Source organism: Puma concolor, chromosome B4 (genome assembly GCF_028749965.1).
Source record: "Puma concolor isolate L17-30 chromosome B4, mPumCon1.1.hap2, whole genome shotgun sequence".
NCBI classification, from domain to species: Eukaryota; Metazoa; Chordata; class Mammalia; order Carnivora; family Felidae; genus Puma; species Puma concolor.
In genome coordinates this window covers 84,371,127-84,397,874 of record NC_141673.1, presented here as the reverse complement: position 1 = coordinate 84,397,874, position 26,748 = coordinate 84,371,127, and the positions used below count along the sequence as shown (strand labels likewise).

At 35.8% G+C, this 26,748-nt stretch overlaps 3 protein-coding genes across 15 annotated transcripts in view; 1 reads left to right on the top strand and 2 right to left on the bottom strand.

The window, feature by feature from the left end:
- DNAI7 (dynein axonemal intermediate chain 7) overlaps positions 1–13,223 on the bottom strand; it is a 74,541-nt gene extending 61,318 nt beyond the window's left edge. For 6 of the 9 annotated variants that reach the window (XM_086713826.1, XM_086713828.1, XM_086713820.1 and 3 more), the window contains exons 1-2: positions 13,040–13,223; positions 9,081–9,098 (exon numbers count right to left, since the gene is read on the bottom strand). In XM_086713826.1, coding sequence (XP_086569952.1) covers positions 9,081–9,098; positions 13,040–13,042 — 21 coding nt within the window. In that variant the 5' untranslated portion in view covers positions 13,043–13,223. The remainder of the gene's footprint in view (positions 1–9,080; positions 9,099–13,039) is intronic. The other 3 variants (XM_086713821.1, XM_086713822.1, XM_025930419.2) reach the window with 1 other exon arrangement.
- On the top strand, positions 13,175–19,773 carry ETFRF1 (electron transfer flavoprotein regulatory factor 1). 2 transcript variants are annotated; one of them, XM_025930332.2, is made up of 3 exons: positions 13,175–13,313; positions 18,665–18,752; positions 18,834–19,773. In XM_025930332.2, the coding sequence occupies exons 2-3, from the start codon at positions 18,702–18,704 to the stop codon at positions 19,053–19,055; spliced, it is 273 nt and encodes a 90-aa protein (XP_025786117.1). In that variant the 5' UTR covers positions 13,175–13,313; positions 18,665–18,701; the 3' UTR covers positions 19,056–19,773. The 2 variants fall into 2 exon arrangements, with proteins under 2 accessions (XP_025786117.1, XP_025786118.1); XM_025930333.2 differs by having other exon boundaries at positions 13,200–13,317.
- A 253-nt stretch (positions 19,774–20,026) lies between these two features.
- The window catches only part of KRAS (KRas proto-oncogene, GTPase), a 40,475-nt gene continuing 33,753 nt past the window's right edge, over positions 20,027–26,748 (bottom strand). For 2 of the 4 annotated variants that reach the window (XM_086713838.1, XM_086713836.1), the window contains one exon: positions 20,027–24,475. In XM_086713838.1, coding sequence (XP_086569964.1) covers positions 24,359–24,475 — 117 coding nt within the window. In that variant the 3' untranslated portion in view covers positions 20,027–24,358. The remainder of the gene's footprint in view (positions 24,476–26,748) is intronic. The other 2 variants (XM_086713837.1, XM_086713835.1) reach the window with 1 other exon arrangement.

The window sequence follows — 26,748 nt, the reverse complement described above, 5'->3', positions numbered from 1 at the left end:
TGAAAGTGCTATGGAGGAAAACAAAGGGGCTCCAGACTGCAGGCATAGTTAGAGAAGGGATGAATTACAATTTCAAACAGAGTGGTTAGGATGGGCCTCAAGGAGAAGGTAACATTTCTTTGAGGACCTGAAGGATATGAGGTTATTGATTCTCTTCATTGTATGTCTTCTATTTCATTAATTTTTCTAGATCTTTATTATCTCCCTCCCTCCTTACTTTGAATTTTCCTTTTGTTACTTCTTTTTTTTTATGTTTTATTTTATTTTTGAGAGAGAGAGAGAGAGACGGGGGGGGAGGAGGGGTACGGGGGGTGGGGGGGGGGGGAGACAGTGTGAGCAGGGGAAGGACAGAGAGGGAGACACAGAATCTGAAGACAGGCTCCAGGCTCTGAGCACAGATACCGACGCGAGGCTCAAACTCACAAACCATGAGATCATGGCCTGAGCCCAAGTCGGACGCTTAACCCACTGAGCCACCCAGACGCCCCTTCTTTTGTTACTTCTTGAGAGGATGCTTAATGTTTTAGTTTTTTTTCTTCTTCTGCAAGTATTTAGGGCTATACATTTTTCTGTAAGTATTGCTTTAGATACATTCAACAAATTTTCAAGTATTTTCCTTATCATTGACTTGTATCTTCTGACTTCCATTATCTTACTTCTTGACCCACTAGAAAGTTTTAAGAATTCCCAGCATATTGGATCTTCCTGTTTATAACTGATTTGATTTCTTTAAAGCTTAATTTCATTGAGGTTATAATACATGCTCTGAACTGTTTCAATCTTTTGAACTCTGAGAATATGTTTATGTCACAGTACATTGCCAATTTTGTGCAAAAATGTGTTTAAAATTCTCTAGTTGTTGAGTGCAGTGTTCTAAATGTTTACTTCATTAGATTTGTTCATCATGTTGTTCCAATCTTCTAAATCCTTATTTTTTAATAGTTGTTCTATCAGTTACTGAAAGAGGAAATCTTCCACTATGATTGTGGACTTGTCTATTTTTGCTGATCTCTGAATTTGTGAATTGCATATTTCAATTATATATTTGTATATATACAAACTTATATACAAATTATATTTTCTTGGTTAGTCAAATCTTTATCATTACAAAATGGCCCTCTTCGTTTCTAGAATTACTTTTGGTTTAAAAAATCTATTGTGTCTAATATTAATATAGCAATATCAGCTTTCATTTTTCTAGTATTTGCATAGCATATCTTTTTCCATCATCTTAAACTTTTCTGTATCTGTATTCTTTAGATGGTGTTTGTTAAAAGATTATTGTTGGAGTTTATTTTTTATCCAATCTGGCAATCTTCCCCTTTTGATTTTTGATTTTGGGGTGTTGTGCCTTCTTTTTGTATTCTTTCTTGACACCTTTTCGATGGATTTCTTTTGGGGGGGGTCAATATACTATTTTCCCTTTACTAATTTGGAAGTTATATATCTGTTTATATCATTTCAGTGGCTGTCCTAGAAAGTCAACATATATACCAAATATAAGAATACATTTAGGGGTGCCTGGCTGACTCAGTTGATGAAGTGTCCAACTTTTATTATTATTATTATTATTATTATTATTATTATTCATTTTTGAAAGAGAGAGAGACAGAGTGTGAGCAGGGGAGGGGCAGAGAGAGGGAGACACAGAATCCAAAGCAGGCTCCAGGCTCTGAGCTGTCAGCACAGAGCCCGACACAGGGCTTGAACCGTGACATCATGACCTGAGCCGAAGCTGGATGCTTAACTGACCGAGCCACCCAGGTGCCCCAAGAGTCCAACTCTTGATTTCAGCTCAGGTCATGATCTCACAGTTCGTGGGTTCCAGCCCTGCATCAGGCTCTGCACTGACAGCACAGAGCCTGCTTGGGATTCTCTCTCTCCCTCTCTCTCTGCCCACTCCCCTTGCTCGCATACTCTCTCTCCTCTCAAAAATAAACTTAAGGGGCACCTGGGTGGCTCAGTTGGTTGAACGTCCAGCTTTGGCTCAGGTCATGATCTCACAGTTCATGGTTCGAGCCCCGCATCAGGCTCTGTGTGGATAGCTCAGAGCCTGGAGTCTGCTCTGTCTCTCTCACTCTCTGCCCTCTCCTGCTTGTACTCTGTCTCTTTCTTTCCCTAAACTAAACTAAACTAAACAAACTTAAAAAAAAAAGAATATATTTATCCTACTACCAAACAGTACAAGGACTTTAGCACATCTTAATTTATACTCCTCCTACCTAGATTATATGTTATTGCTGTCATGTATCTTTTTATAACAGTAATTATAACAGATATAATTCACATACCATACAATTCATCCATTTAAAGTGTACTATTCAGTGGCTTTTAGTGTATTCAGAGTTGTACAACCACCACCATAATCAATCTTCATCACTCCTCAAAAAAGAAATCCCATAGCCATTAGCAGTCATCCCTTCCCATTTTCTCTCAACCCCCCAGCTCAAGGAAACTACTAATCTACTTTCTCTATAGATTTGCCTATTCTGGACATTTTATATAACTTGAATCTTACAGTTTGAGTGTTTTGTGACTGGCTTCTGTCACTTAACATAATGTTTTCAGAGTTCATCCATGCTGCGGTATGTATCAATACTACCACTTTATGGCTGATTTCATTGTATGGATATACGACATTTTGTTTACTTATCAGCAACTGATAAAAAAATTTTGGGTCCAGTTTGTTGTCCTGTATCTTATTTTTTAAACCTACATGTTATTTTGATTATTGTTTTATACCTTACACATATAATGTGTTTTGCAGGTGGCAAACTCAGTTTTTGCCTGAGAAAATATTTTTATTTCACCTTTATTTCTGAAAACGATTTGAGCTCATACAGAATTCTAAGTTGGCATTTATTTACTTTCAGCACCTTGAAGACCATCCCATTGTCTTTGGCTTCCACTGTTGCTGTTAAGACCAGAGCTCAAGTTTTGCTCAGTTCTGCAAATGCCCTCATGATAAAAACAGTTTTAAGTGCTTCCCTTACTTCTTTGGTTGTTTAGGTTTTCTCCTGATAATTTCTTACTATCTTATCAAATCTTACTTGCTTTAAAGATGGTAGTTTTGATCTATATGTACATATTTTAGTCAGCATTTATTGTTTTTAGCAGAAAGTTTGATCCAAAAAAACTTAAGCCCAATATTACTAGAAATGAAAAAACCAAAATATTTTTGATAAAATTACTTTTTCTTAGCACTTCCTTTAAATTGATTGAAACTTTACAACTGCAGATTTCACTCAAAGTATTTTTTAAAAATCTATTTACCTAATTAGCAAAACCCAGCCTTCAAAGTTAAGCCAATGGGCCGTATCACAATTACTTCCTATCACATTCAGTCTGACTTCATTTTTCAGTACAAATAAATGTGTTAATACACATCACCATGACAAGCTACCTTATGTTTTATAATGAGCCAGGTAAGAATTGATTTCCTCACACATTGTTTTCAAAAGCTGTAATTTTAATGTTCTGAACTTAACACCATTTATATTTTAGGGTCAACACTGAACATTCCATAGAAACCAGGACTCAAATTTTAGGCAACCTGAGCCTGTTTGTGAATACAGATCTTCCTTGAGATAGGGTTACATCTTGGTCAATGCATTTTAAGTTGAAAATATGGTTAAGTCAAAAATGCATTTAGTACACCTAACCTACCAAACATCAGAGTTTAGCCTAGCCTACCTTAAAAGTGCTTAGAATACTTACATTGGCCTACAATTGGACAAAATCATCTAACACAAAGCCTATTTTATAATAAAGTATTGAGTATCTCATGTTATGTATTGCATATTGTACCGAAAGTGAAAAACGGAATGGGAGTATGGGTACAAAATGGTTATAAATGCTTTGGTTGTTTAACCTTGTGATCATGTGGCTGGCTGGGAGCCGTGTCTCACTGCTGCTACCAGAATGAGAGAGTATTGTGCCACTTATCACTAGTGCAAGAAAAGAGCAAAATTCGAAAAATGGTTTCTACTGAATATGTATCACTTTTACACCATCATAAAGTTGAAAAATCATAAGTAGAACCACTGTAATTTGGGGAACATATGTATAGCATTCTAAAATTAAAATAGGATTTAAAGTACAGATGTGAACACTAAGTCCCCCCCATCCCCACCTTTGCCCATTATTCATAGTTCTACAGCTGGTGGTACTCAGGCACCATTCTTAACCTATTAAAATAAAATAAATTCAAATAAAACTATTCTAAGTCCTGTGAAATATCTTTTTTTTTTATTGTTGTACTACTAAAGTTGTATTACTAAAAAGAATTCAAATATCAAAATTTCATTATTAATGCTATTTTCTTTACTGGAAGAACAGTCGTAATTATTAGCTGGGAACAATTGGAATCATCTATGCATTCATCAATCTGCATTGCAATTCTCCCCTACTATCTAATTAATGTCTTCTGCTACTTCATGTATTCTATGAAGTACAGTGGTTTCTGAAAAAAAAAATACTGATATAAATGCAGTGATAGATCTTTTAACAGTGTACCTTTTCTGTAGTCTTGTACAATTTTCCTAGCTTTTGCAACAGATAATTCTAATTTATGTAAAGTTTCACAAGCATCTTTAGGGTCTATGTAAAAATATTAAGCTTATTTACATTTTTGTTGATACCTTTAATTTCTCTTCATTAAAAAAATTAATATTATTTTTGGAGTCTGGATGTTTTATCCATAAATTACAGGAGCACCTATGTGGCTCAGTTGGTTGGGCATCCAACTTCAGCTCAGGTCATGATCTCACATCTGTGGGTTCAAGCCCCGTTATCAGGCTCTGTGCTGACAGCTCCAAGCCTGGAGCCTGCTTTGGATTCTGTGTCTCCCTCTCTTTCTGCCCCTCCCCTGCCCTCACTCTGTCTCTCAAAAAATAAAATAAAACGTTAAAAATAAATAAATAAGTAAATAAATTACATTGTGAGAGGGTTTTTAGCATCATCATATCACAATAATCTCATGGGTATTGTCACTAAAAATTATTATCAGTTCCACAATTCAAGATAACAATGTATAAGAAATCCAGAATATCTCAATACCTCTGATGCCACATTTTGCCACAAAAGACAAAATGTCCCTTGGTAACTTGATTAGAAAGAGTTTTACCAACATCCATATCTGATTTGTCCCTCAGTTTCATAGTCCAGGCCCTGGCGCAGTGAACCACTAAGATTTGGATATGTTTTGTTTTGTAAAGCAAAAGGGTAATTGTGAAAAGTCGGGACTTCAAGACAGATTTTTTTTTTCCCCCCAGGAAAGGGGAAATATGGAAGTTGATGATCTGGAAATTGATTTCCATAAAACTATCTGTGTCCTAGCATCCTTAGAAAACCTTTGTGTATCTCTGAGAGTACTTTTTACGTGTATAAGTAGGTTAATTTCAGTGAAAAACTTCTAATCTAGACTGCTGCAATAGCTTCATAACTGGTCCTCCTGCTTCTACTCTTGCTTCCCTACAGTGAATTTTCCTCTCACCTTTTAAAAATGTAAATCAGACCATGTCACTCTTCTGCCTACAACTTTCCCAGGCTATCCACCATTCTCAGAATAAAACCCAAACATTTCACTATGGTCTACTTGGCTATTTTTGCAATATGTGTCTCTTCTTTCTAGAATGCTTATCCCCTAGATAACTATTACTAATTAAGCAACTCCCTTGCTTCTTCTAGGTCTCTACTTAATTTCCTTAACATCCTGTATGAAATAGCATCACCATTATCCCCTACCCCACATTTCTCACTGACCCCTTTCTTTGTTTTCTGTATTTTCAATGCTATCTGATACTGTATTATTTTTTTCCTTCTTTTTTTTGAAATGTTTATTTTTGAGAGAGAGAGAGAAAGACAGAGAGGGAGTTGAGGGAAGGGCAGAGAGAGGGGGAGACACAGAATCCGAAGCAGGCTCCAGGCTCTGAGACGTCAGCACAGAGCCCAACACGGGACGCAAATTCATGAACCATGAGATCATGACCTGAGCAGAAGTCAGACACTTAACCCACTGAGCCACCCAAGTGCCCCAATATTATATTATTTCTTCAATTCTCCTCCTCAGACAGAATGTAAACTTTGGAAAATGAAACTACTATCTAAAAAGATATCTGCACCCCCATGTGCATGGCAAGACATGGAAACAAGCTAAGTATCCATCCATAGATGAATGGATAAATATATGTAAATGGAATATTATTCAGCCATAAAAAAGGAGAAAATTTTGCTATTTGTGACAACATAGAGAAATGAGGGCATTATGCTAAGTGAAGGAAGTCAGAGATAATCACCACATGATCTCCCTTGCATGTGGAATCTAAAAAAGCTATATATTCTATAGAAAGCTATGTATTCTGTAGAAATAGAATAAATTGGTGACTTCCAGGGGCTAGGCCATGGGGGAAATGGGCAAATATCTGTCAAAGAGTATAAATTTCTAGTTATAAGATGAATAAATTCTGGAGATCTACTGTATAGCATGCTGACTATAGTTAACAATACTGTATTGTGTATCTGAGACAAATTAAGACAGTCGGTCTTAAATGTTTTCATGACACACACACACGCTGGTAATTACATGAGGTGATGGATGTGTAATTAACCTTAGTTTGGTAATAATTTCATAATATATAAGTATATCAAATTGTTATGTTGTATGCCTTAAACTTACACAATGCTATATGTCAATCATATCTCAATAAAGCTGCATAAAAAAAGAATGTAAGCTTCATGAGATCAGGGACTCTCTCTTGCTCCTGTTCTCTTAATGTCTACAACACTGCTAAATCAATGAAATAAGTATTCTTCCATATATCTGCAAGGCCTTAAATACAAGATCTTCATTCCTACCTTGTTTGTGGTAGCAAAAAATAACATAAACAACAAACAAATAACAAATAAACAACATAAAAATCAGAGTACATACTTTCAATGAAACATGATGCAGCTGTGAGAAGAAGTGGCATTATCTCAATGTGCTGAAAGAAAAAGTTTCCAAAGACATACTTATTCTATCCAAACTATGATGCCATTAGATGTAATGTACCTTTAAATTACTACCAAAAAAGGGAATGCCCAAGATGGAAGTCTAACAGGAGATGCCTGTATAAAGCCGGATATGAGTAAAGAGAAATGAACTCACAACACAGAAAGATACAGCAAGAAAACTTACAGATCTCAATCCTGAAAATGAATAGAAAGAGAAAAAAAAATCCCTGAAAATTTAGGCCACAAGCCAGTTCATGTGAATTTGCTGTCTGACTCATACCATTAGTGTGGTCCAAAAACTCACAAGCAGAGAATTTAAAGTAGTATCAGGTTGTGAGTAAGCCCATGTGACTGACAGAAGCAAACATCCTCTCTAGAAGAAATGGATGTCAATCCAAGACTACGATGACTGTAAGATGATATAGATACATCTCAATTTTAGTAAAGTGTAAAAAGATGAGTATCCTAGAATATATTAAATACAGTCTCATTAAGTGATAAAGAGAAGCTGCAGGATACTCCCATCTGTGGGGAGAAAAGGATGTGTGTGTACTTCTCAATGCTAAGACAATTTAATGAAACGACATGCAATAGTTTTTCTAGTCTTGAGTAAGAGGAAATTTTCTGGTTTTTATGCTATTTTAATTTTGTACCATGTGCATATATTACTTTTCCCTTAAAAAAAATCTGTGACAAATCAGAGAGAATAAAATATATCTTTCAATGTTTTCTTAATTATACTTACAGACTCAATTCATCCCCAACCACAATCTTTAAGAATGGAATAAATAAAAAGGGAGAGATTTACTCCTTATGTTTGGTCTCAAATTTCACAGGCTTACTATCACGATTCTCTAAGGGATACAACACTCTGAATAAAAGAATATAGAAGTATTTATGTAGCATCCATGCATACACAATTAAGCACCAAATCATTTGGAACAATGAGTTTTCACATTGAAAACAATGCCTCTAAAATTTCACAATCTAAAGCCAAAAATGAAAATCCACACAAACCAATAAACTATTATAGACCCACATACAAATAATTGTAGTCCTCCAGAATATTTCCATGAGAATGTGTCCTGAGCCTTCATAAATTTTGTTCAGTTATATCCATAGCCCTTAAAACAATACCAGGTTGGTAGTGAGTCCAAGGGACTGAGAGAAGTAAACACAGAGGCACTCAACAGTATGTCTTGAAGCAATGTTTAATAGTGTAAATATTGAATACATACATTTAGATAAGCATTGCCTTTAAATAGTCAAAGCCTGAGGTGTTTTTAAATGGTGGCAGGGTACATGGGGTTTCACATATTCATTAGACAAATATTGATTCAATGTCTACTATGTGCCAGGCACTGAGCTAAACGCTATGAACATAAAAAAAAATGACATGCTCCTGACCTTGAACAGCTCACCCCACATGGGGCTCTGGGCTGACAGCACAGAGCCTGCTTGGGATTCTCTCTCTCCCTCCCTCTGTGCCCCTCCCCCACTCACACTGTCTCTCTCTCAAAATAAAAATAAAAATAAAAATAAAGTTAAAATCTACTCAATGAAAAAAGAAAAAGGCATCCTAGGCATCCCTAATTAAATTCAATTTCTTGAATTAAATTAAATTAAATTAAATTAAATTAAATTAAATTAAATTAAATTTCTACCAAGTACAAAAGAAAATCAAGTATGCATTACTATACAATTCCCTTAAAGACCTATTACCTTAGGGTCCACTTTTAAAGTTTTGTAACTAAATTTTTGTGTTTATCTGGATGAAAGAAAAGGGGTTCTGAATCTAACATTTTCTAGAGCACAACTAATAAAAAGCCCCAAATCTAGGTACATGTAAAAACTAAAGACTATTTTTAAGTCTTTGTGAAACTAGGAATATCTTTTTATATCAAATGTGAAATACGTCCTCTTTTGTAAAGGATTATCCATGATTTAAATAGCATTAATATCTACAAAGTAAGCTTAGTAAACCCTATAAACCATAATAAAACTAATTAGAAAACGTTTAAAATGTCTGTTCATATAACGTCAGTGTTTACAAGACTATCTATTTTGAGAAAATAATTTCTACCTACCTTTTTTGCTTTGGGACCCTGAAAGTCGGAAAAACAAAAGGATTGATAAATTTTTTAAAAACTCAGATATTTTTAACAAAAGTACCAAGATTATGTAAAATGCGAAAATTAGGAGAAGCCAGATAAAAAGCATAAGGAAACTCTCTGTACCATCTTTGCAACTTTAATGTAAATCTAAAATTATCTCCAAATGAAGTCTTTTTAAAAAGAATTTAGACAAAACTATAAGCAGGTCTAGGAAAAACTAAAGTAGTTCATCCACTGAAGCATCTTTTTAAAATTATACTCTTTAAATCTTACATTCTTTCTTATGACAATCACTCCATGATCTATGCAGAATGATGGGACCTAAACCTATACAGAGTAGCAGTCAGAAAGTGCTAGTTTAAACGGTTCCAAAGAACAATAATGATTAAGTACTGGTACTGATGTCAAATTTGAAAGTGTGGAAATGATTTCATAAATAAATTATCTTTCTGTGATTAGATTGCTAAGTTTATAGAAAGAAAATCAGTTATTTAAAGCAAGCAAATCTGGGGCGCCTGGGTGGCGCAGTCGGTTAAGCGTCCGACTTCAGCCAGGTCACGATCTCGCGGTCCGTGAGTTCGAGCCCCGCGTCGGGCTCTGGGCTGATGGCTCAGAGCCTGGAGCCTGTTTCCGATTCTGTGTCTCCCTCTCTCTCTGCCCCTCCCCCGTTCATGCTCTGTCTCTCTGTCCCAAAAATAAATAAACGTTGAAAAATAAAAATAAAAAAAAAAAATAAAGCAAGCAAATCTATGATAAAATGATTCTGTTCAGCAATGTGTCTTAATGCAGATCTATTCTTTGGAAATTATTTTGGAAAGCACAGTATTTCAATAAATATTTACCACTGGCATTATCATTACAAGTGATTCAATAACACTACTTGTAATTTCCTGATTAGGCTCATGTGTCCATTAAGTTTCTGATAAGGAATCGGTGTGTGACTAAAAGATTATACACTTTCCACATCTGAAGACTTATACAGGAGAAATTATTGGTTCAAGCTGTAAGATTATCACTGTATTAAACATAAATGTTGAAATTCACATGAAGCAGATTTTATCTTCTTGAAAAATACACATATTTCATTAATTCATTCAGCAGATATTTAAGATTTGATTTGCACACAAGGTGCTCTGGGACACCAGAGGATATAAAGAAGAATAGTAGAGCTTTTGCTCTCATATAATTTTTACAGTTGGGTTCTATATCTATTATACTTACTATCAATTCATAGTTAACACACTTTCATCTTGAAATAACTACTATACAGCAAAATATGCAAACGGTATTGCTCCTGTTCTCAAGTAGCCATATTTTAAAATGGGCAAATTATCATCTCTTACTAGTGCTTTTAATATGAAGCAGGGTTGGAATTAGTACTTATCCTAACCCCTCCTACAAATCATAAAAAGAGCATTATGTGTGGGGAAATAGGTTCTACTTACATAAATGGGTTAGAAAAAAGCTTAGGGAGGAAAGCCACCACCATGGGGCAAAAGTGCCAAGGTTAGCTAGTGAGATATCGTAATGGATCACGAGTAACTTGTTATATCACCTGCAGGAAATTACTTTCCATCTGACACCAATACACTATTGTGCTTTGATCACACACTCCACTTGCCCCCCCCCCCCCCCCCCCCCCCCCCCCCGCACCCCAGACCCTTTGCTTCTTAATCACACAAGTTAATGATTATTATCTGATTGTTTTCTTCACGTTCACCACACGTGTAAAATCTTGTGCTTTCAATAAATATGGAGACAAACCCCTGTTCAGGGCTCTTGTCTCCCCCTGGACATTAGCCTTTCTCATATTCAATTCTGTGTCCGCTCTCTTGCTGGACAAGAGAGAACTCCAGACTCATAGTCTATGACAATTATGTAGTATAGTACAGTTGACCCTTGAACAACACATGGGTTAGGGGTGCTAACCCTTGAACAACACATGTAACTTATGACTCCCCCAAAACTTAACTACGAATAGCCTATTGTTGACTAGAAGACTTACTGATAACATATAGTCAGTTAACACATATTTTGTGTATTATATTTATACATACTGTATTCTTACAACAAAATAAGCTAGAGAAAAGAAATATTAAGGAAATCATAAGAAAAGATACATTAACAGTGCTGTATTTATCAGAAAAAATCTGCCTATAAGTGGATTCCCGCAATTCAAAGTGGACCATTGTTATTCAGGGGTCAACTGTAGTTCTCAAAGTTCAGAGGGGATACAAGTCACCTGGATGCTTATTTAAAAAATGCATATTCCTTCAGTAAAAGTGTACACACTCACTTTCCCTTCCGCATTATGATTCAGTAGATATTAAGGACTGAACTACATCCCCACAAAATTCATATGTTGAAGTCCTATCTCCCAGTACCTCCAAATTTTAGTTTATTTGGAACTAGGGTTGTTGTTGATATAATTAGTTAAACTAAGGTAAGATCATAATGAAACAGAATGGCCTTTAATCCAGTATGACTGGTGTCCTTATAAAAAGGAGAAATTTGGATACAGACATGCACACAGAAAGCACACCATATAAAGAATGGGGATATGTTGCCAAGGAACTATCAGAGCTCGGAAAGAGGTCTGAACAGATTCCTTTCCAGCACCTGCAGAGGGAGCAGAGCCCTGGAAACACCTTGATCTTAGATTTATCAGCCTCCAGAATTGTGAAACAGTAAGCTTCTATTGTTTAAGCCACTTAGTTTGTTTTACTTTGTTACCTGGCAGCACTAGGAAACTAATACAGTAGACTTGGAGTCCAGTCTATTCCTGGACTCTGTATCTTAACAAGTTTTCCAGATGTGGTAAAAGCAAATGTTCCAGGGACATTTTGAGAAACATTGCTAGAGGGATAAGATGAAATTTATGCTCCATTGGAAAATAAATTAAGGGCTTATTCTTCCCTCAATTTACCAGCAGTTTTAAGTCAGTTTAAAGTCCATTTACTTCCTTGTCTTCCAGACATGAATGTTCTCCACACCTTATTTTTTTCCATCAATTCTGGAAACTCACATTCATACTTTAAAACACACTTTGAAAAGCATTGTTCTTCTCTTTCTGTGTCCTTCCTCACCCCAACTTCATTATTTCCAATTAATCTTACTCCATTGTAGACATTTCAATTGTTACGGTTAAAAAACTGTATTATTATTAGTTTAGCCTGTCTCCCAGAGCAGGGAGGGGTTGCAATATTCACTTTTAGATCCTTGACTTCTAGCCTAGTGTCCAACACACAGAATTTAATTTGTATTTCCCCCTAATTAATGAATTAAATAATTAACTAATTACATTTTTTACTTCCTTTGGTTTTAACCATAGAAGATGGAAGTCCCATTTAAGAAAATGGGGGAAAAGATACTCTCATAGCTACAGGGTTGGTCTGTGTCCTTGGAAAAGTCATGACAGCTGAGAAGTGCATTAAAATAAAGCAAGAAGCTTTATTATACTTAATAAAGGCAAGGCAAGTTGAGTAACTTGAATTACACAACAATTCATATTTCCACAACAGACCATAAAAAATAATTTTTCAAAGCAGAATAACTTGTAACAGTTTTTAATTAACCACTGAGGCACAAAAACATACTTTTGCCAAGCTGCCAATAAAAAAAAAGCAATTTAATGGAAACATCTATCATTATTAGAAATTACCAGGTTCAGACCAATTCTTAAACCTAGCAACAATGCCAGATTAGGACACCATCTGACCGCAATGGCCATCCCCCGTCTGCCGAAACCGGTTTGGGATTCCCATCTGTCCATCTTCCGGACGGGAAGGCCATAGATCAGAAGGCAGACTCCCCACAGGTATATGGGTGCTTTCTTAAACCGACCAGCTCCCCTCTAAAATATGACATGCTCTTATTATATCACTGTAACATGGTGAATCACTGCTCGCCCCTCCACCACTTTTCCCGCTCACCATGCTGCAGCAAGCGCAAACCCGGTACTGGGCCAAATCTGAGATTAGAGTTGCGTGGACAAACGCTCCCGGGTAGTTAGGACGACAAGCCCCGCCCACTTGCGCCCTAGGTAAAGAGCGCAAATCCTCGCGGAAGTGTCCGCGCAATCGCGCTGAGGTTCTTCCGGCCGGCGCCCCGCCCCCTTCTCTGACTGGCTGCCCCACATCAACACCGCCCTGTTCGACCCTGGAGTCGAAGTGGTCGGAGGCCTTTATGGCTGTGGAATGCCGGAAAGTGCGTGAGTGCAGCCGCCGGGGCGTTTTATTCTGTTTTCCAGATCTTGGGGTCTGGAGGCCGTGAAGTATGCTCTGGGGCAGGGACTACCGGGTGTGGCAAAGGGTTTCTGAACGTCTTCCGACGTTGACAGTTTCTCTTCCTCACAATTTCCCAGGAGTGTTTTGGGGCACTTCTTTCCGTAAGGGTTTCGAAAAGGAAGGGAGCCCTTGGCTACGCCACTGGGTCAAGTGATTGACACCCGGGTGGGCTGCCTGGGCCACCACAGCTTAGGCCCGACCGAGTGGCAGGGCTCAACTGGCAATTTAGAGAAGGACTAAACAAATTAGTTTCGAGAGCGTTGGTCATTTTAAAATTAATGACTTTCGGATTCCTCTCTCTGCACATGGTTCAGTTTACTCTCTGTGCGAGTTATGTATATGCCGATTTTCCTAAGAGCAGCTCTAACGACGAAGTGGAAATTATTTGAAGCAAATCCTGGGTAAAGTCTTATGGTTGAAGGTCGCTGAGGCCCAGGAAGACTCATTAAGTTACTGGCCCAAGGTCACCGGCTCTTTGTACTAGCCAGTAGCACAACCTTCAGAATTTCAGTCTCCTCCCCTCAAGAAGAAACACTACCAACTTAGACCCACGGGGAAACTAGAAGACATTAAGTGATTAAGATATTAAGCTCCCTCCAAATCCTCACCCAATTCTCTGATCTCAGGGCCCTGTTTTAGCATGACAAAATGTGAAATACTTTAAAATCGTTGGCACCATTTCTTATCTCTGAATTGTAATTTTATAATGCTCTCTCTTTTCCAACTTCATTGATGAAATGTATTAGTAAATAAGTATTACTGAGCTAGTCTTATGGGTTGAGGTCTTATTATCCCCATTGTAACAGAAATCCGATTGTAAATTATGACATTTCCATCTCTAAGCCCTGGTAGCAAGATACAAAACATCTTAATATCGACCTCATACAGAGTTCTGAAGCCATTTAATATGAAAGTAAGCTTTTTAGTGTTTCAGACTACTGTTTATAAAACCTCAGTCAATTCAGTTAGGATTGATGGGCCTAAGGAGGTGTTAACGTTCTTCCCAAATTACCTTAAAATGGTAGGCCTCTAAGGGAGAGGACTTGCTCAAGCCCTACACTCTAGGCCACCTCCCTCCCAGGGAGGAGGAATTGCTGTGGATGTGTGAGAACACACTAGACTGTGTTCTAGGGGGTCACTGTGCTATAAAAGATTGTACCAGTGAGTTTGGTTCTTCTCTCGTACTTCTCTTGCAAGTTGCCTAAGTGTAAGGGCGATTTCCTGTTCCCTCTTCTTTGCCTACAGACAGGTATAATAATATCCACCCATTCTGAACATATACATAAATAGCTCTTTTCAGCTCACTTTTTTTTTTTTTTAATTTTTTTTTTTTAACGTTTTTATTTATTTTTCGGACAGAGAGAGACAGAGCATGAACGAGGGAGGGGCAGAGAGAGAGGGAGACACAGAATCGGAAACAGGCCCCAGGCTCTGAGCCATCAGCCCAGAGCCTGACGCGGGGCTCGAACTCCCGGACCGCGAGATCGTGACCTGGCTGAAGTCGGATGCTTAACCGACTGCGCCACCCAGGCGCCCCTCAGCTCACTTCTATACTCTGGCTTCTGGGTAGGGCTCAACCAAGCCAAATACCAGCCTTAGGAGGCAAAAATCTCTTGCCACCTACCTCTGTGATAACATATCCTTTGGTGCTGGCACTGGTTTTTTGTGTGAAGCTTTTTAGGCTTAGTTTAGGGACATGTGTGTCAGCTGTTTGAGTCAAATCTAACAGAACCCAATAAATAATAATATTGCACTGCCTTTCTTTGCCAGTTTTCCTTCAGCTTTTATTGGCATCTGAACTTCATGAGGAAAAGTAATTAACAACAGCTTTTGGCAACCAGTAAAATGACAATTCTTAGATAACCCAGGAATGGAGTTGGTTAAATCTGAACTCCTCAGTCCACAGTTATTAGCAAAAAGCTATCAATGAGGATTGTACCTTCTTCTCCTTGCCCACCACATGCATTCTCAGAATGGTAGGGGACTTCTCTCAGTCGCTAAGAGTTTGCTTCTTTACAAAGAGCAGTAACCTCCATGACTTCATGCAGGGTTAAGGAGCAGTCCCCAGTCCCTGCTGCACTTCAGCTTCACCAATTGTGAACCCAGGGAGACCTCTTTCTCCCAATGGCTACTCAAATACTTAAAGGTCAACACAAAATAATAATGATTCCTATAAGGTACCATATCAAAGAATGGGACAATTTTACCCTAATCAAACCAGCTACATTTTTTGCTGCGCAAATCCTTTATTATGTATAATTTGTAAACTAAAAAGACACTTTAAGCCAGATCTCTACAAGTTTTTACAAATGACAAATTGTGAGTTAAATAAAAGCTGTGCTCCTAGCCAGAAAATTAAACAGGCTACAATTTGCAATTTGAAATCATGTCTATGTAGATTTAGAATCGTTTTTAAAGCACGTGGTTCTGAAGAGCCATTCTTCAGTAAGATTAACCATACTGGAAATTGGCTCTCAGCAAAAAAAAAAAAAAAAAAAAAGAAAAAAAAAAGAAATAAAAAAGAAAAGTTTTAAAATTGAAATTAGGTATTAATATAGTAAATTAAATACATCCATCTGACTTCATTCCTTTCCAAAACTCCACTAAATCTTCAGTGAAGGGATATAAAAATAAATTGGAAAAATGAGAGAGAAGAGAGAAGATGACAACAGTAAGATTTCGGAAGCTGCAAACCAGATAAATGAATGTGACTCAACACACCAGAAAAGCCCGATTTATACTGCATAATTCTTAAAAGGCACTGGAACAGGGCCAATGGAATTGGAAATGAAGAATGAAGTAAATCAAAGAGATTAAGTGAAAGCTCTTTGAGAAACACCTCTGGAGGGACCATACCTCTTACTCCTACAGAAGCATGGAGATTGATTTCTGACAAAATAATACTATTCTGTACACTGGGGTGTCTTCAGGTATACTAAGTACGAGAACCACACTGGAAACAAATTAAGTAAATTTGGTGTCTATACTGCTGAGTGCAAGGTCCCCCTTCTTCTTCCACTTCTCAAGATTAGATAGGCAAATCCTCAGCAAATTGGAAGTTTCTTCTCTGGGGAATCTGACCAGTCCAGGAGGAATGATCTAACACTTTGACGTCAGAGGTTCCCCAACAATGGCCCACTCGGATCCTAAGAGAAGCTCAGAGTCTATCAGTTGCAACCATGTATACAAATCTTGTAAAAAGCTTTTTTTGTCCTTTCACTTATAAAAATGGACAGAAAAGGATTACCAGACTTGGGAGGAAAGCTCGGAAGCAATTTGGAGAAAAACAGAAAATTCCAAGAAAGCTTAAAGAATTGTTCTGCTGCATTGTATGTTTGCTGTATGAATTAGCTCAAAAACTACTAGTGAAGAGGGGACTTACAGAAGTATTAAAATGGAAATAATGTTTGTTCCTGTGTGGTTTTTTCCCCCTTAAGAAAGAGAATCCAGAGAACCAGATTTATGAACTTAAGCAAGAAATAAAAAGGTTTTCATTTAGCTGCCATACTTAAACTTTTTAAAAACTTAAATTTTGGGGGGCACTTGGGTGGCTCAGTCGGTTAAGCATCCAACTTTGGCTCAGGTCATGATCTCTCAGTTCGTGAGTTCAAGCCCTGCGTCAGGCTCTGTGCTGACAGTTCAGAGCCTGGAGTCTGTTTCAGATTCTGTGTCTCCCCCATCTCTTCCCTTCCCCCACTTGCACTCGGTCTCTCACACATAAATAAACATTAAAATAAAAAAATTTAAGTGCTTACACCCAGGGCTCCCACCCCAGAGAGGCATACCAGGTTTTAGGAAACTTGACTGCTGGCCAGTTGAACCACCTACCCTAATTAGCAGTCTTGTGGTTTAGATAGATCTCTATTTCCATGTCTACCTCACTATCTCCCAGCTCTACTCCTAACATTTGGCCAGCATATTTACACCAATTTTTAAAAAAAGTTTTACTGGTATAATTAACATACAGTAAGTTATACTTCTTTAAAATGTAAATATAGTTTGATAAATTTGACATTTCTATAAAACCATCACCACAATCATAATTAACATCTCCATCATCCCCGAGGATTTCCTCCTGCCTTTTGATCCCTCCTGTTCTCCAGCCCCTTGCTCCCATTCTCAGGCTACTCTGTTATTTCTAAGCATTTTGAACATTTCTGTGGTAGTCTCCAGCTATTCTACAAAATAAATGGCCTGTGATCTTCTCAAGTATGAAGTTCATAGAAGTCAAGGAAACCCTGAGGATCGGTTTCAGATTGAAGGCTAAAGAGACATGAAAACTAAATTCAGTGTGTAATGTTTGGACCTTTTTGCTATAAAATAGAGCATCTTTGGAATGAATGCCAAAATGTGGAGGGGGTGTGGATTTCAGTAGTAATGTAGCAGCATTAGTTTCCTGATTCTGATAGTTGTACTGTTCTGTAGGGAAATGTCCTTGTTCACAGGAAATATACTCTAAAGCTGTGCTGTCCAGTATGGTTACAACTAAGCCACTGATAACCTATAAGCACTTGAATGTAGCTAACATGACACACTGAAATAATACTTCGGTATAAACAAAATATGTTAAAATAATTTCACATTTTTAAGTTTTTATTTGAGAGGGGGGCGGGGAGAGGATGAGTGGTGGAGGGGCAGACAGAAATGGAGACAGAGGATCCAAAGCAGGCTCTGTGCTGACAGCAGAGAGCCAGATGCAGGGCTCGAACCCAGGAACCATGAGATCATGACCTGAGGCAAAATCAGATGCTTAACTGAGCCACCCTGCTTGACTCCCACACTCAGCTTCTCTTTGGCCTTAGTATAGCACTCTTCTAGATATGATCAGGCCTCTTCCGTGTCCTCCAAACAAATCTGGCCTTGCCTTGAGAGCATTGTAGACAGTCTTCCTTTTGACAGGAAGGAAACTGAGGCTCAGAAAGGTTAAGTAATTTGTGTAATGTTATGCAGCTTGGATTCAAATCTCATTTATTTCACTCGTATAAATGGAGGTACACCTACATATCCCTCTTTGACAATTCATTTTCCCTTTCATTACCCTTTTTCCTTCGTAAGAATATTCTCTTATTATGTCTCCCCCAAGAGAGGTTAGTTCTGTGAGAACACATATCTGACATTTCATGGCTACGTCAGTGCCTGGAACACAAAGTGCTCAAAAAGTTATTTATTGAATGAAAAACAAAGTTTCCATATTCCCAATATGTACAATTGTTTTTGATTCTAAAAGAGACTATAATGCAGTTATTTACAAAACTTTTTATTTTTCTTTAGGTATGTTATGTATAAAGGCAGATACTTTTCATAATAAATGAAAATGGCCAATTCTTTAAGAGGAGAAGTACTGAACCTTTATAAAAATGTAAGTACTTATGTTGCCATTTTTATACATATGTTATTGAGATACAGATTGTTTAGAAATATATAATCTTTCTTTTTTAAGCTGCTGTATCTTGGACGAGACTATCCAAAAGGAGCAGACTATTTTAAAAGGCGTCTGAAGAATGTTTTCCTTAAAAACAAAGATGTGAAGGACCCAGAGAAGATCAAAGAACTTATTGGACGGGGCGAATTTGTAATGAAAGAGCTAGAAGCCTTATACTTCCTTAGGAAATACAGAGCGATGAAACAACGCTATTATTCAGATATCAACAAAACTAACTGATTACGATTACTATAATTTGACTGAAATTCAGTGTCAGCTATCTATGTATACCAGATGTGATAAAAAATAATTGTGTCTTAAAATGGCAAGATATACAGGTTTTGTAAAAAAAAAATACCTGTGCTGCCTTATTGAACTAAAATAGGTTTCAATTTCTATTCACAGAGCTTCATCAATAACACTTTATGCTTAATTTTACACAAAATTAGCAACATAGCCAACTACCAATTAAAATTTAATAAATACCCAATTTTGAATGAAAACATAGTACACTTGAAATAATTTTAACTTAGTAAGTTTTTGCCAATTATTCTTAGCCTCTTTCTCCATTTTACTGACAAGAAAATGCCACTTAATGCACATTTAACTAAGCAAAATAATTTCTTATACATTAATTCCCTTAACTTTTGAAGGAATACCAGCTTATTTTTGGCCCTATTTGGCACTTGACAGCACACATTCAAGGTTCGATACAAAACAATAGCACCTGGCAATGATTTAAGTGTAGTTATAGAAATAATATGTATGTAGTAAGATTATTTCTGATCTTGAAGTAGGCTGCCAGTGATTGGCACTACATACATACCTATTTAATATCTTCCATCATTAATTTTGCTGCTGGTTCTCTTTGGGTCTTAAAACAAGTCACCTGTTGTGTATCAAGTACCTTTACTGATAAAAAGTAATAAATAATGTTATTCTATTGTTTCATCATAAAGGTAGATCTGTTCTGCATCTACTTCTCAATGAATTAACATGATAATGGACCTAAATCTAGCACGGTTTTAAGTAAACACTTAAACCTTTACATAATGTTCACAACACCTTTCACAAAGACTATACTTAACTGATAAGCTGCAAAAGATTCACTAATATTCACTAATATTACTGTTCTGTATCAACTGTGGGGCAAATGTTTCAAATTCTATCAAGAAGTACACTCAAATTCCATCAAGAAGTACACACTGTCGTAGTCACCATAACTATTTTTATTACATTACAATAATTAGGAGCAGTACAGTTCATGACAAAAATATTACAAATTTCAGATCACGTCACAGCACATACTCCTATAAACATTTAAAAGTTAATTTTAATTAAAAGAGTGGTCATTTTTAAATTTAATGTTTGATATGACCAACATTCCTAGGTCAGCGCAACCAAATGATGGAAAACAACTGGATCACACTGCATATGTCCCACAAAAAAAAAGCACAATGTACAAAATGTGCATGTTTCAGTTTACACTATACAAAAATAGTTAAAATACATTCCAGGTAAACATGTTACATTAAGAAATAGTACTAGTAAGAAATTGGCACTCAAAGGAAAAATGCAAAAGTATTTTCAACATGAAAACACAAGACAGTGGAATTGGAAACTTTTGGATAAAACATTACATAACCCATTTAGCTCTATGGGGAGGGGGACCCTCTGTAATTGACATTTCTGCAAGTGAAAACTGTTTTTTCCTAAATTCATATAAATTGCCTATCATCATCCCAAACAGGCACTTAAAACTATTAAACGAAAACAATTACTAACCTAGTTATGACTATTCTTCAAGAACTCATGTAAATGTATCTTAAGAAAGAAATAATTTTCATTTTCTGAAGGAATTTACAACTACCAGTTGTATGCTGTTCAATTTCTCAATGCAGATTTCATGCTACCCAATACTAACAGAAATTATTAAATATAAATTCAGTTTTAAAGTAACTGATTTTTTTTTAAAACCATTAATACAGAGTTACCAAGAAATTATTATTTTTTGACAATGGAAATGACAGTTTTTATTGCCTACCAGAAAAACTGAATGTGTATATATATCGTTTAGAAGAAAATGGTTAGAAGAAAAAAAAAAATCACCGGAATACAAATGAGATGAACTTGTGCAAACTGCAACTGAACATGCCTCACAAAGTTTCTATATATTAGGACAAAATTGTGCAATGGTGGCAAAGATTTTGATAACCTAGAAGTTAGGTTCTAAATTCCTATGCAGTGTGACTCAGTTAAAATAGAGCCTAGAATTCCTAATTGGAAATATTCACTGAAATTATACTACATACTTCTGCTACGTTCTTCCACAAACATGTTAATGTTCTAAGACTATGTAATTTAGCAACTTTTTTCAACTTCAACAAGGATTTTTATCTTTAAGGCCGTAATAATTACATAAATTTATTTCTAGAATTATGGCTCCCCTTTTAAAATCCCTACAAAAACAAACCTTGTGTCAAACCATTCAAAATTCACATAATAAAGGATAATTACCACTGCCTAAAAAAAGTTGCCCAGCTACATCAAAAAATTCAAGAGTCCTAAAAATCCCTCAGTTAAGCACTGCAATTCCTGAAATATGGCCATTTCTTTCTCTTGTGTAGAAACAAGAGGAAGTACTATAAAGTCTTAACACCCTATCTAGATAATGTTCCATAAACCTGTAATTTAGCACAGCATTTCAGAAACTGGACTGATTTTTACACAGAAATTTCTTTTTCTGTGAATTAGCTCAAGCATCTGTTTATTCATACCCAGATAAATAAAACTATTTTTAAATTCAATTATTTAATTTTAAGTCTATTTTAATTATTATACAAAGAGACCAACTAGAATAATACACACTTGGGAATTTTAATGTTATTATCTGACATATGATTTAATATGTACTATAAGTTGTCCCAAGAGAATCACATAATTATCCCAAATAAAAAACAATATATAGTCAAGTTTACTCCTTTAAAATAATGAAGTAAAGTGATTTATGTAAAGTAGCTTGATTAAACAGCTTTACTGGAATCAGAGCAAAACAATTATTTTAGAACTGGAAGAAACCTTAGAGACCATATCCCTTCTTTGCGAAACTAAAATATGCATTATGTTATCTCTGGGTCATGTGCCAAATGCCTCACTAAGATATTACAGAACACTCTAAAATATCAGCACTACTTAAGGATAGGGATCATGTCCCTTTTTGGGGGATATTGTAATATCCCCAGTGCCTTGTGCAGTACCTGGCATCTAGTAGGCACTCAAATAGTTGTTGAATAAATGAATTCTGCTAAAAAGTAAGCCTTGTGAATTAAATTTTAAGGTATTTTTCATTGTAAGATTTTGCTTATCAAAATAATGGAATGTATCACTGTTACCAGGGCTAGTCCTAATTTTAGATTATCTAAGGACATCTTTCAGTACTACCTTTATCAAATTCTTCCACTGGATAGGGTTCTGTCTATTCATAGCAGGTATGAAAATTCCTACTTAGTCACTAATGGACCGGGTAGCAAAGAGATGATGTTCAAAAGGATCAAAGTTAAATTGCTATATAGCTACCATCTAAAAATTAGCTATTAGGTCCATCTCACTATAGTATCTGTCAGATTATGTTAGGCCTGACTAATGTGACTTGATGGGAAGCCTTCACAGAGATATCCAAAGCAGCAATAAATCTTGAGGTTAGAGGAATCAAAAGTATTAAAAGGAAAGCATCAAGTCATGGGGCATGTAGAAGGGTAGGCAGGCAAGATGACACTAATGTGGGGGAGTACTGATACTGATACTGGAGAGCAGATACTCAAAAATAAACTTCACCTCTTGCACAACTTTGCCTAAGACTGGCACTGAAGATAACACAGGTAAAAAGTTACAGATTGTGCTGAGATTGACAAATAGGTATTCCTTATGTAAACTGAATGTAAATCACATAGCTGTAATGCTAGATATAGCCTCTGAGATGACTTCTTTTAACATAGAAGAAATGGATAGTAAGTGATTTGCCCAAAATTGAATTGTAAAAGACACGTAACTAGAATCTAAGTCACCTTCCTCCTAGCCCAGTGATATTTTCACCTCAACACACCACCTTACTTCAGATACTTAAAAATACATCTTAAACGCATTGAAAGAATCATGTTATTAGTTTATTTTTTAAGCATTATATATTCTTAAATATGGACCATACTTGTAAAGTGTTTATGAAATGTTACTTTAGCCAGTGTTGAGAACTAGCCAATACTAGAGATTTTGAAACTTTTTCACTTCATTGTTTAAAAAAAATTAAAGTCTTGCCACCCCCAACCCCAAAATCTCATTTAAAATAATGTTTTTTAAAAAGTTCTGTTGGTTTTTTTAAAAGTGATGTTCCTGATCTGTCAGAGGACCACCACATAGTGAGAATGTAACTTATCCAAACTCTGCTAGTCCCTACTTTTGACCACCCAATGCATGAGCACACTGGGAGGCCACAGGGATGCAGTCCATACCATGAAACTCTTAATGAAGCTCAAAGGTTCACACAAGGCCTGGCCTTGCAGTCTTGGTCTCTTTAACATCTACTAAAGCTAACTGGCCCAAATAATCTTTAATGTCACTACCAAAATTAAAACTATTTTCTAAGACTGAAGTTCAACAAAAGATTTAAAGTTATGCTAAGAAAGAGCAATCTGACACAGGGAGACTATATTTAATTCCTATGGGAATTTTTTATACATGTTAAAATTTTTTCAATTATTACAAAAATTTAGTAGCATGTAAATATAGCCCCAAAATGGTTGCTATAATCCTCATCACATACTGGGTCTGCCTTAACAGGAAAAGCTATTCAGAGTATTATAGGAATTTATCTAATACAGAAAGTAAATGCCTTTTAATATTTTCCATTGCCTTGTATTTTTTTCCTTTTTTTCCCTTTTTATAGAAAAAATATAATATTTTGGGGAGCGTGACTATGACAAACAGCAGTGAAAAGATGGAGAAACCTTTATGAACAGTGTAACTTTACATTCATTAAGGGTGACTGAAACTATAGGACATTAATACCTACAAGATGAATCTACAAGAAGCCCATAAATTCATGTTCCCTCAATGTTTCAGTAAAACGAATCATGAAATCTCAACTGAAGTTATAATTAGTAATTAATCCATGTATGTGACTACATGAAACACAGAATAGGGATGATTCGAAAGTTTCATTAATTTGTTTCACACCAAAGTTCACAATTGGTAAGAAAAATAGGAAGTAATCAACTGCATGCACCAAAAACCCCAAGACAGAAATCTCAGGTATTCAGTTTCTTTTTCACAGGCATTGCTAGTTCAAAAACCAAAACTCAGGGAATACTGGCACTTAGAGGAAAAAAAGTTTCCACTGTCATTTAAAATAAGCATTCAAGATAAAAGCTAACAGTTTGGATGGAGCAGAAAATTAGGTAATGCTAAAACAAATGCTAATAATTTAGTGTAATGTACAAAAATTACCACTTTTACTTAAGTATGCCTTAAGAAAAAAGTACAAATTGTATTTACATAATTATACACTTTGTCTTTGACTTCTTTTTCTTCTTTTTACCATCTTTGCTCATCTTTTCTTTATGTTTTCGAATTTCTCGAACTAATGTATAGAAGGCATCGTCAACACCCTGAAACACATAACAAATATTAAAATGTGAATATATATGATGGATTGAGGTATAGAGATAACAGAAAGGATATACTACTACTGGAGACATTAATACTGAGAAAGAATAAGGACACTTTACATTTCTCTTTAGACAAAGACTTTTAGGATTTTTTTTTTTTTTAAGACTTTTAGGATTCTTAAATGTTTTCTTCATGAGTATTTCGTCAGCATTATAAATAGGAACACTGATTTTCACAAAAGGCAAAGAAAAGCAGTGGTACAGAATCTTACATAAGCTGAACAAGTACCTTTTTCCCAGAACTTACTTTGCTACTTATTTTTTCATATTGACACACTTCTGTCACCAAATCCCAGTGCATTTCTGCATGTGTTTTTATGTGTGTGAAAATGCATTTACACTTAATTATCTCTGAGTTTCTACATGTTAGATATAAGACATGCAACTATGTACCACTTTCATAAATACTGACAGCAACAATATTTGAGCTCTGGGTTCAATACTTACTTAAATCCGTTAGATTTAAATAATCCCCAAGAAATAAACAGTATTCAAATATACTTACAGTTTTGAAAATAATATATATTAAGGCATTAGTTTCAATTCATATACTTAACATATAAAAAAGAAATTTGAATTGACCCCAAAGATAAGACACAATACTTTGAAACATGTAATACCTCTGACTTGTAGAGAAATGAGCTCAATCACTTAAACGGTGGTATAGTTATCAATTTGGAGGAAATTCTCTTTTATTTATTATTGTTTTACTTTCTGTTTAATTAATATATTACATATTCAAAAGTTTGCCATATAAAGCCAAATGCTGTATCTTCAAAGAAATTTCCATTTAGTCATTTTGGTAAATCTATTCCTGATCAAAGCAAGGTATATAAATAAATAATGGCTGAAAGTGATTTCAAGTAGAATAATTTTCAACCTAATAATTCATAAAGTGAAAAATGGCACTCTCAAAGTGGTAGATTTTAACCCTGCAATACTGAAATTACACAATTATAGAAATCAATTCCTGTTATGACCCCATTAAAAAACAAGCTAAATATAAAAGCAAAATTAAAAAATAAAAAAGTATGATCCTCTATGTACTTTAAAATCTGTGAGTAGTAATTCTTTTTAAAAAGCTGCTAACCTACTGATGCTTTCAGAGACACTAGAGGGAGTCCTAGGAACAAATACTCAGCAAATAAAGTTATATAAATCAAGACACTTTAAATATAATGAAAACTGAATTTTTATTCATTTTAACCACTTCTGTTGAATATTCATATAAACACATTCATATAAGTTATTTATTTCTTGAAAATAAATTTAAACTTTAAAAATTTATCAGCGATATGATTTCTCCTTTACTACACTACAAAAATCTTCTACAATTAATATTTCAAAATAGTAAAATTAATTCAGGGCATTTTCATTTAAGTTACACTTAACTAATTTTCATAACAGATCTAAAAGAAAAATATTATATTTTTGAAGAAGTAAACACAGGGGCACCTGGGTGGCTTGGTCAGTTGGGTGTCTGACTCTCAATTTTGGCTCAGGTTATGATCTCACAGTTTGTGGGATTGAGCCCTGCATAGGGCTCTGTGCTGACAGTGTGGAGCCTGCTTGGGATTCTCTCTCTCCCTCTCTCTCTCTGCCCCTCCCACACATACACTTTCTCTCAAAATAAATAAATAAACTTAAAAAAAAAAAAAGTAAACACAGAGCAGGAATGAGAGGCTTGGTGAAGGTTTAAATAAGTAGTTATAGGATGAAAACCAGAATTATTTGGCACCTAAATGGCTTAGTGTGTTGAGCTACCAACTCTTGATTTCAGCTCAAGAGTGGGACTGAGCCCCACGTTCAGCTCCATGCTGAGTGTGGAGCCTGCTTTAGATTCTCTCTCCCTCTGCCCCTCTTCCCCACTCAAAAATGAAAATAAACAAAATTAAAAAAAAAAAAAAAAACCCACCAGAATTATCACATGAACAGCGATGAAAAGTCCAGGGGAAAAAGTCTCCAATAAAACCCCTAAATTGCACTCAATGATGTTCCCCACTTTCTGAAATCATTCATTACTGGCACAACATATGCTTTTCCTTCACCCAAAGGAGAGGAAAAGTGATAAAATATAACTTATCAGCAATACAATCAAGGCTTAATATATGTAAATCTTTATGCTAACCTTCTTAACACACAAAATGCAAAAGCTTCCAACGATGTAATAAAGAACCATTATTTTATAATTCACCAACCCTTGACTAATTTAT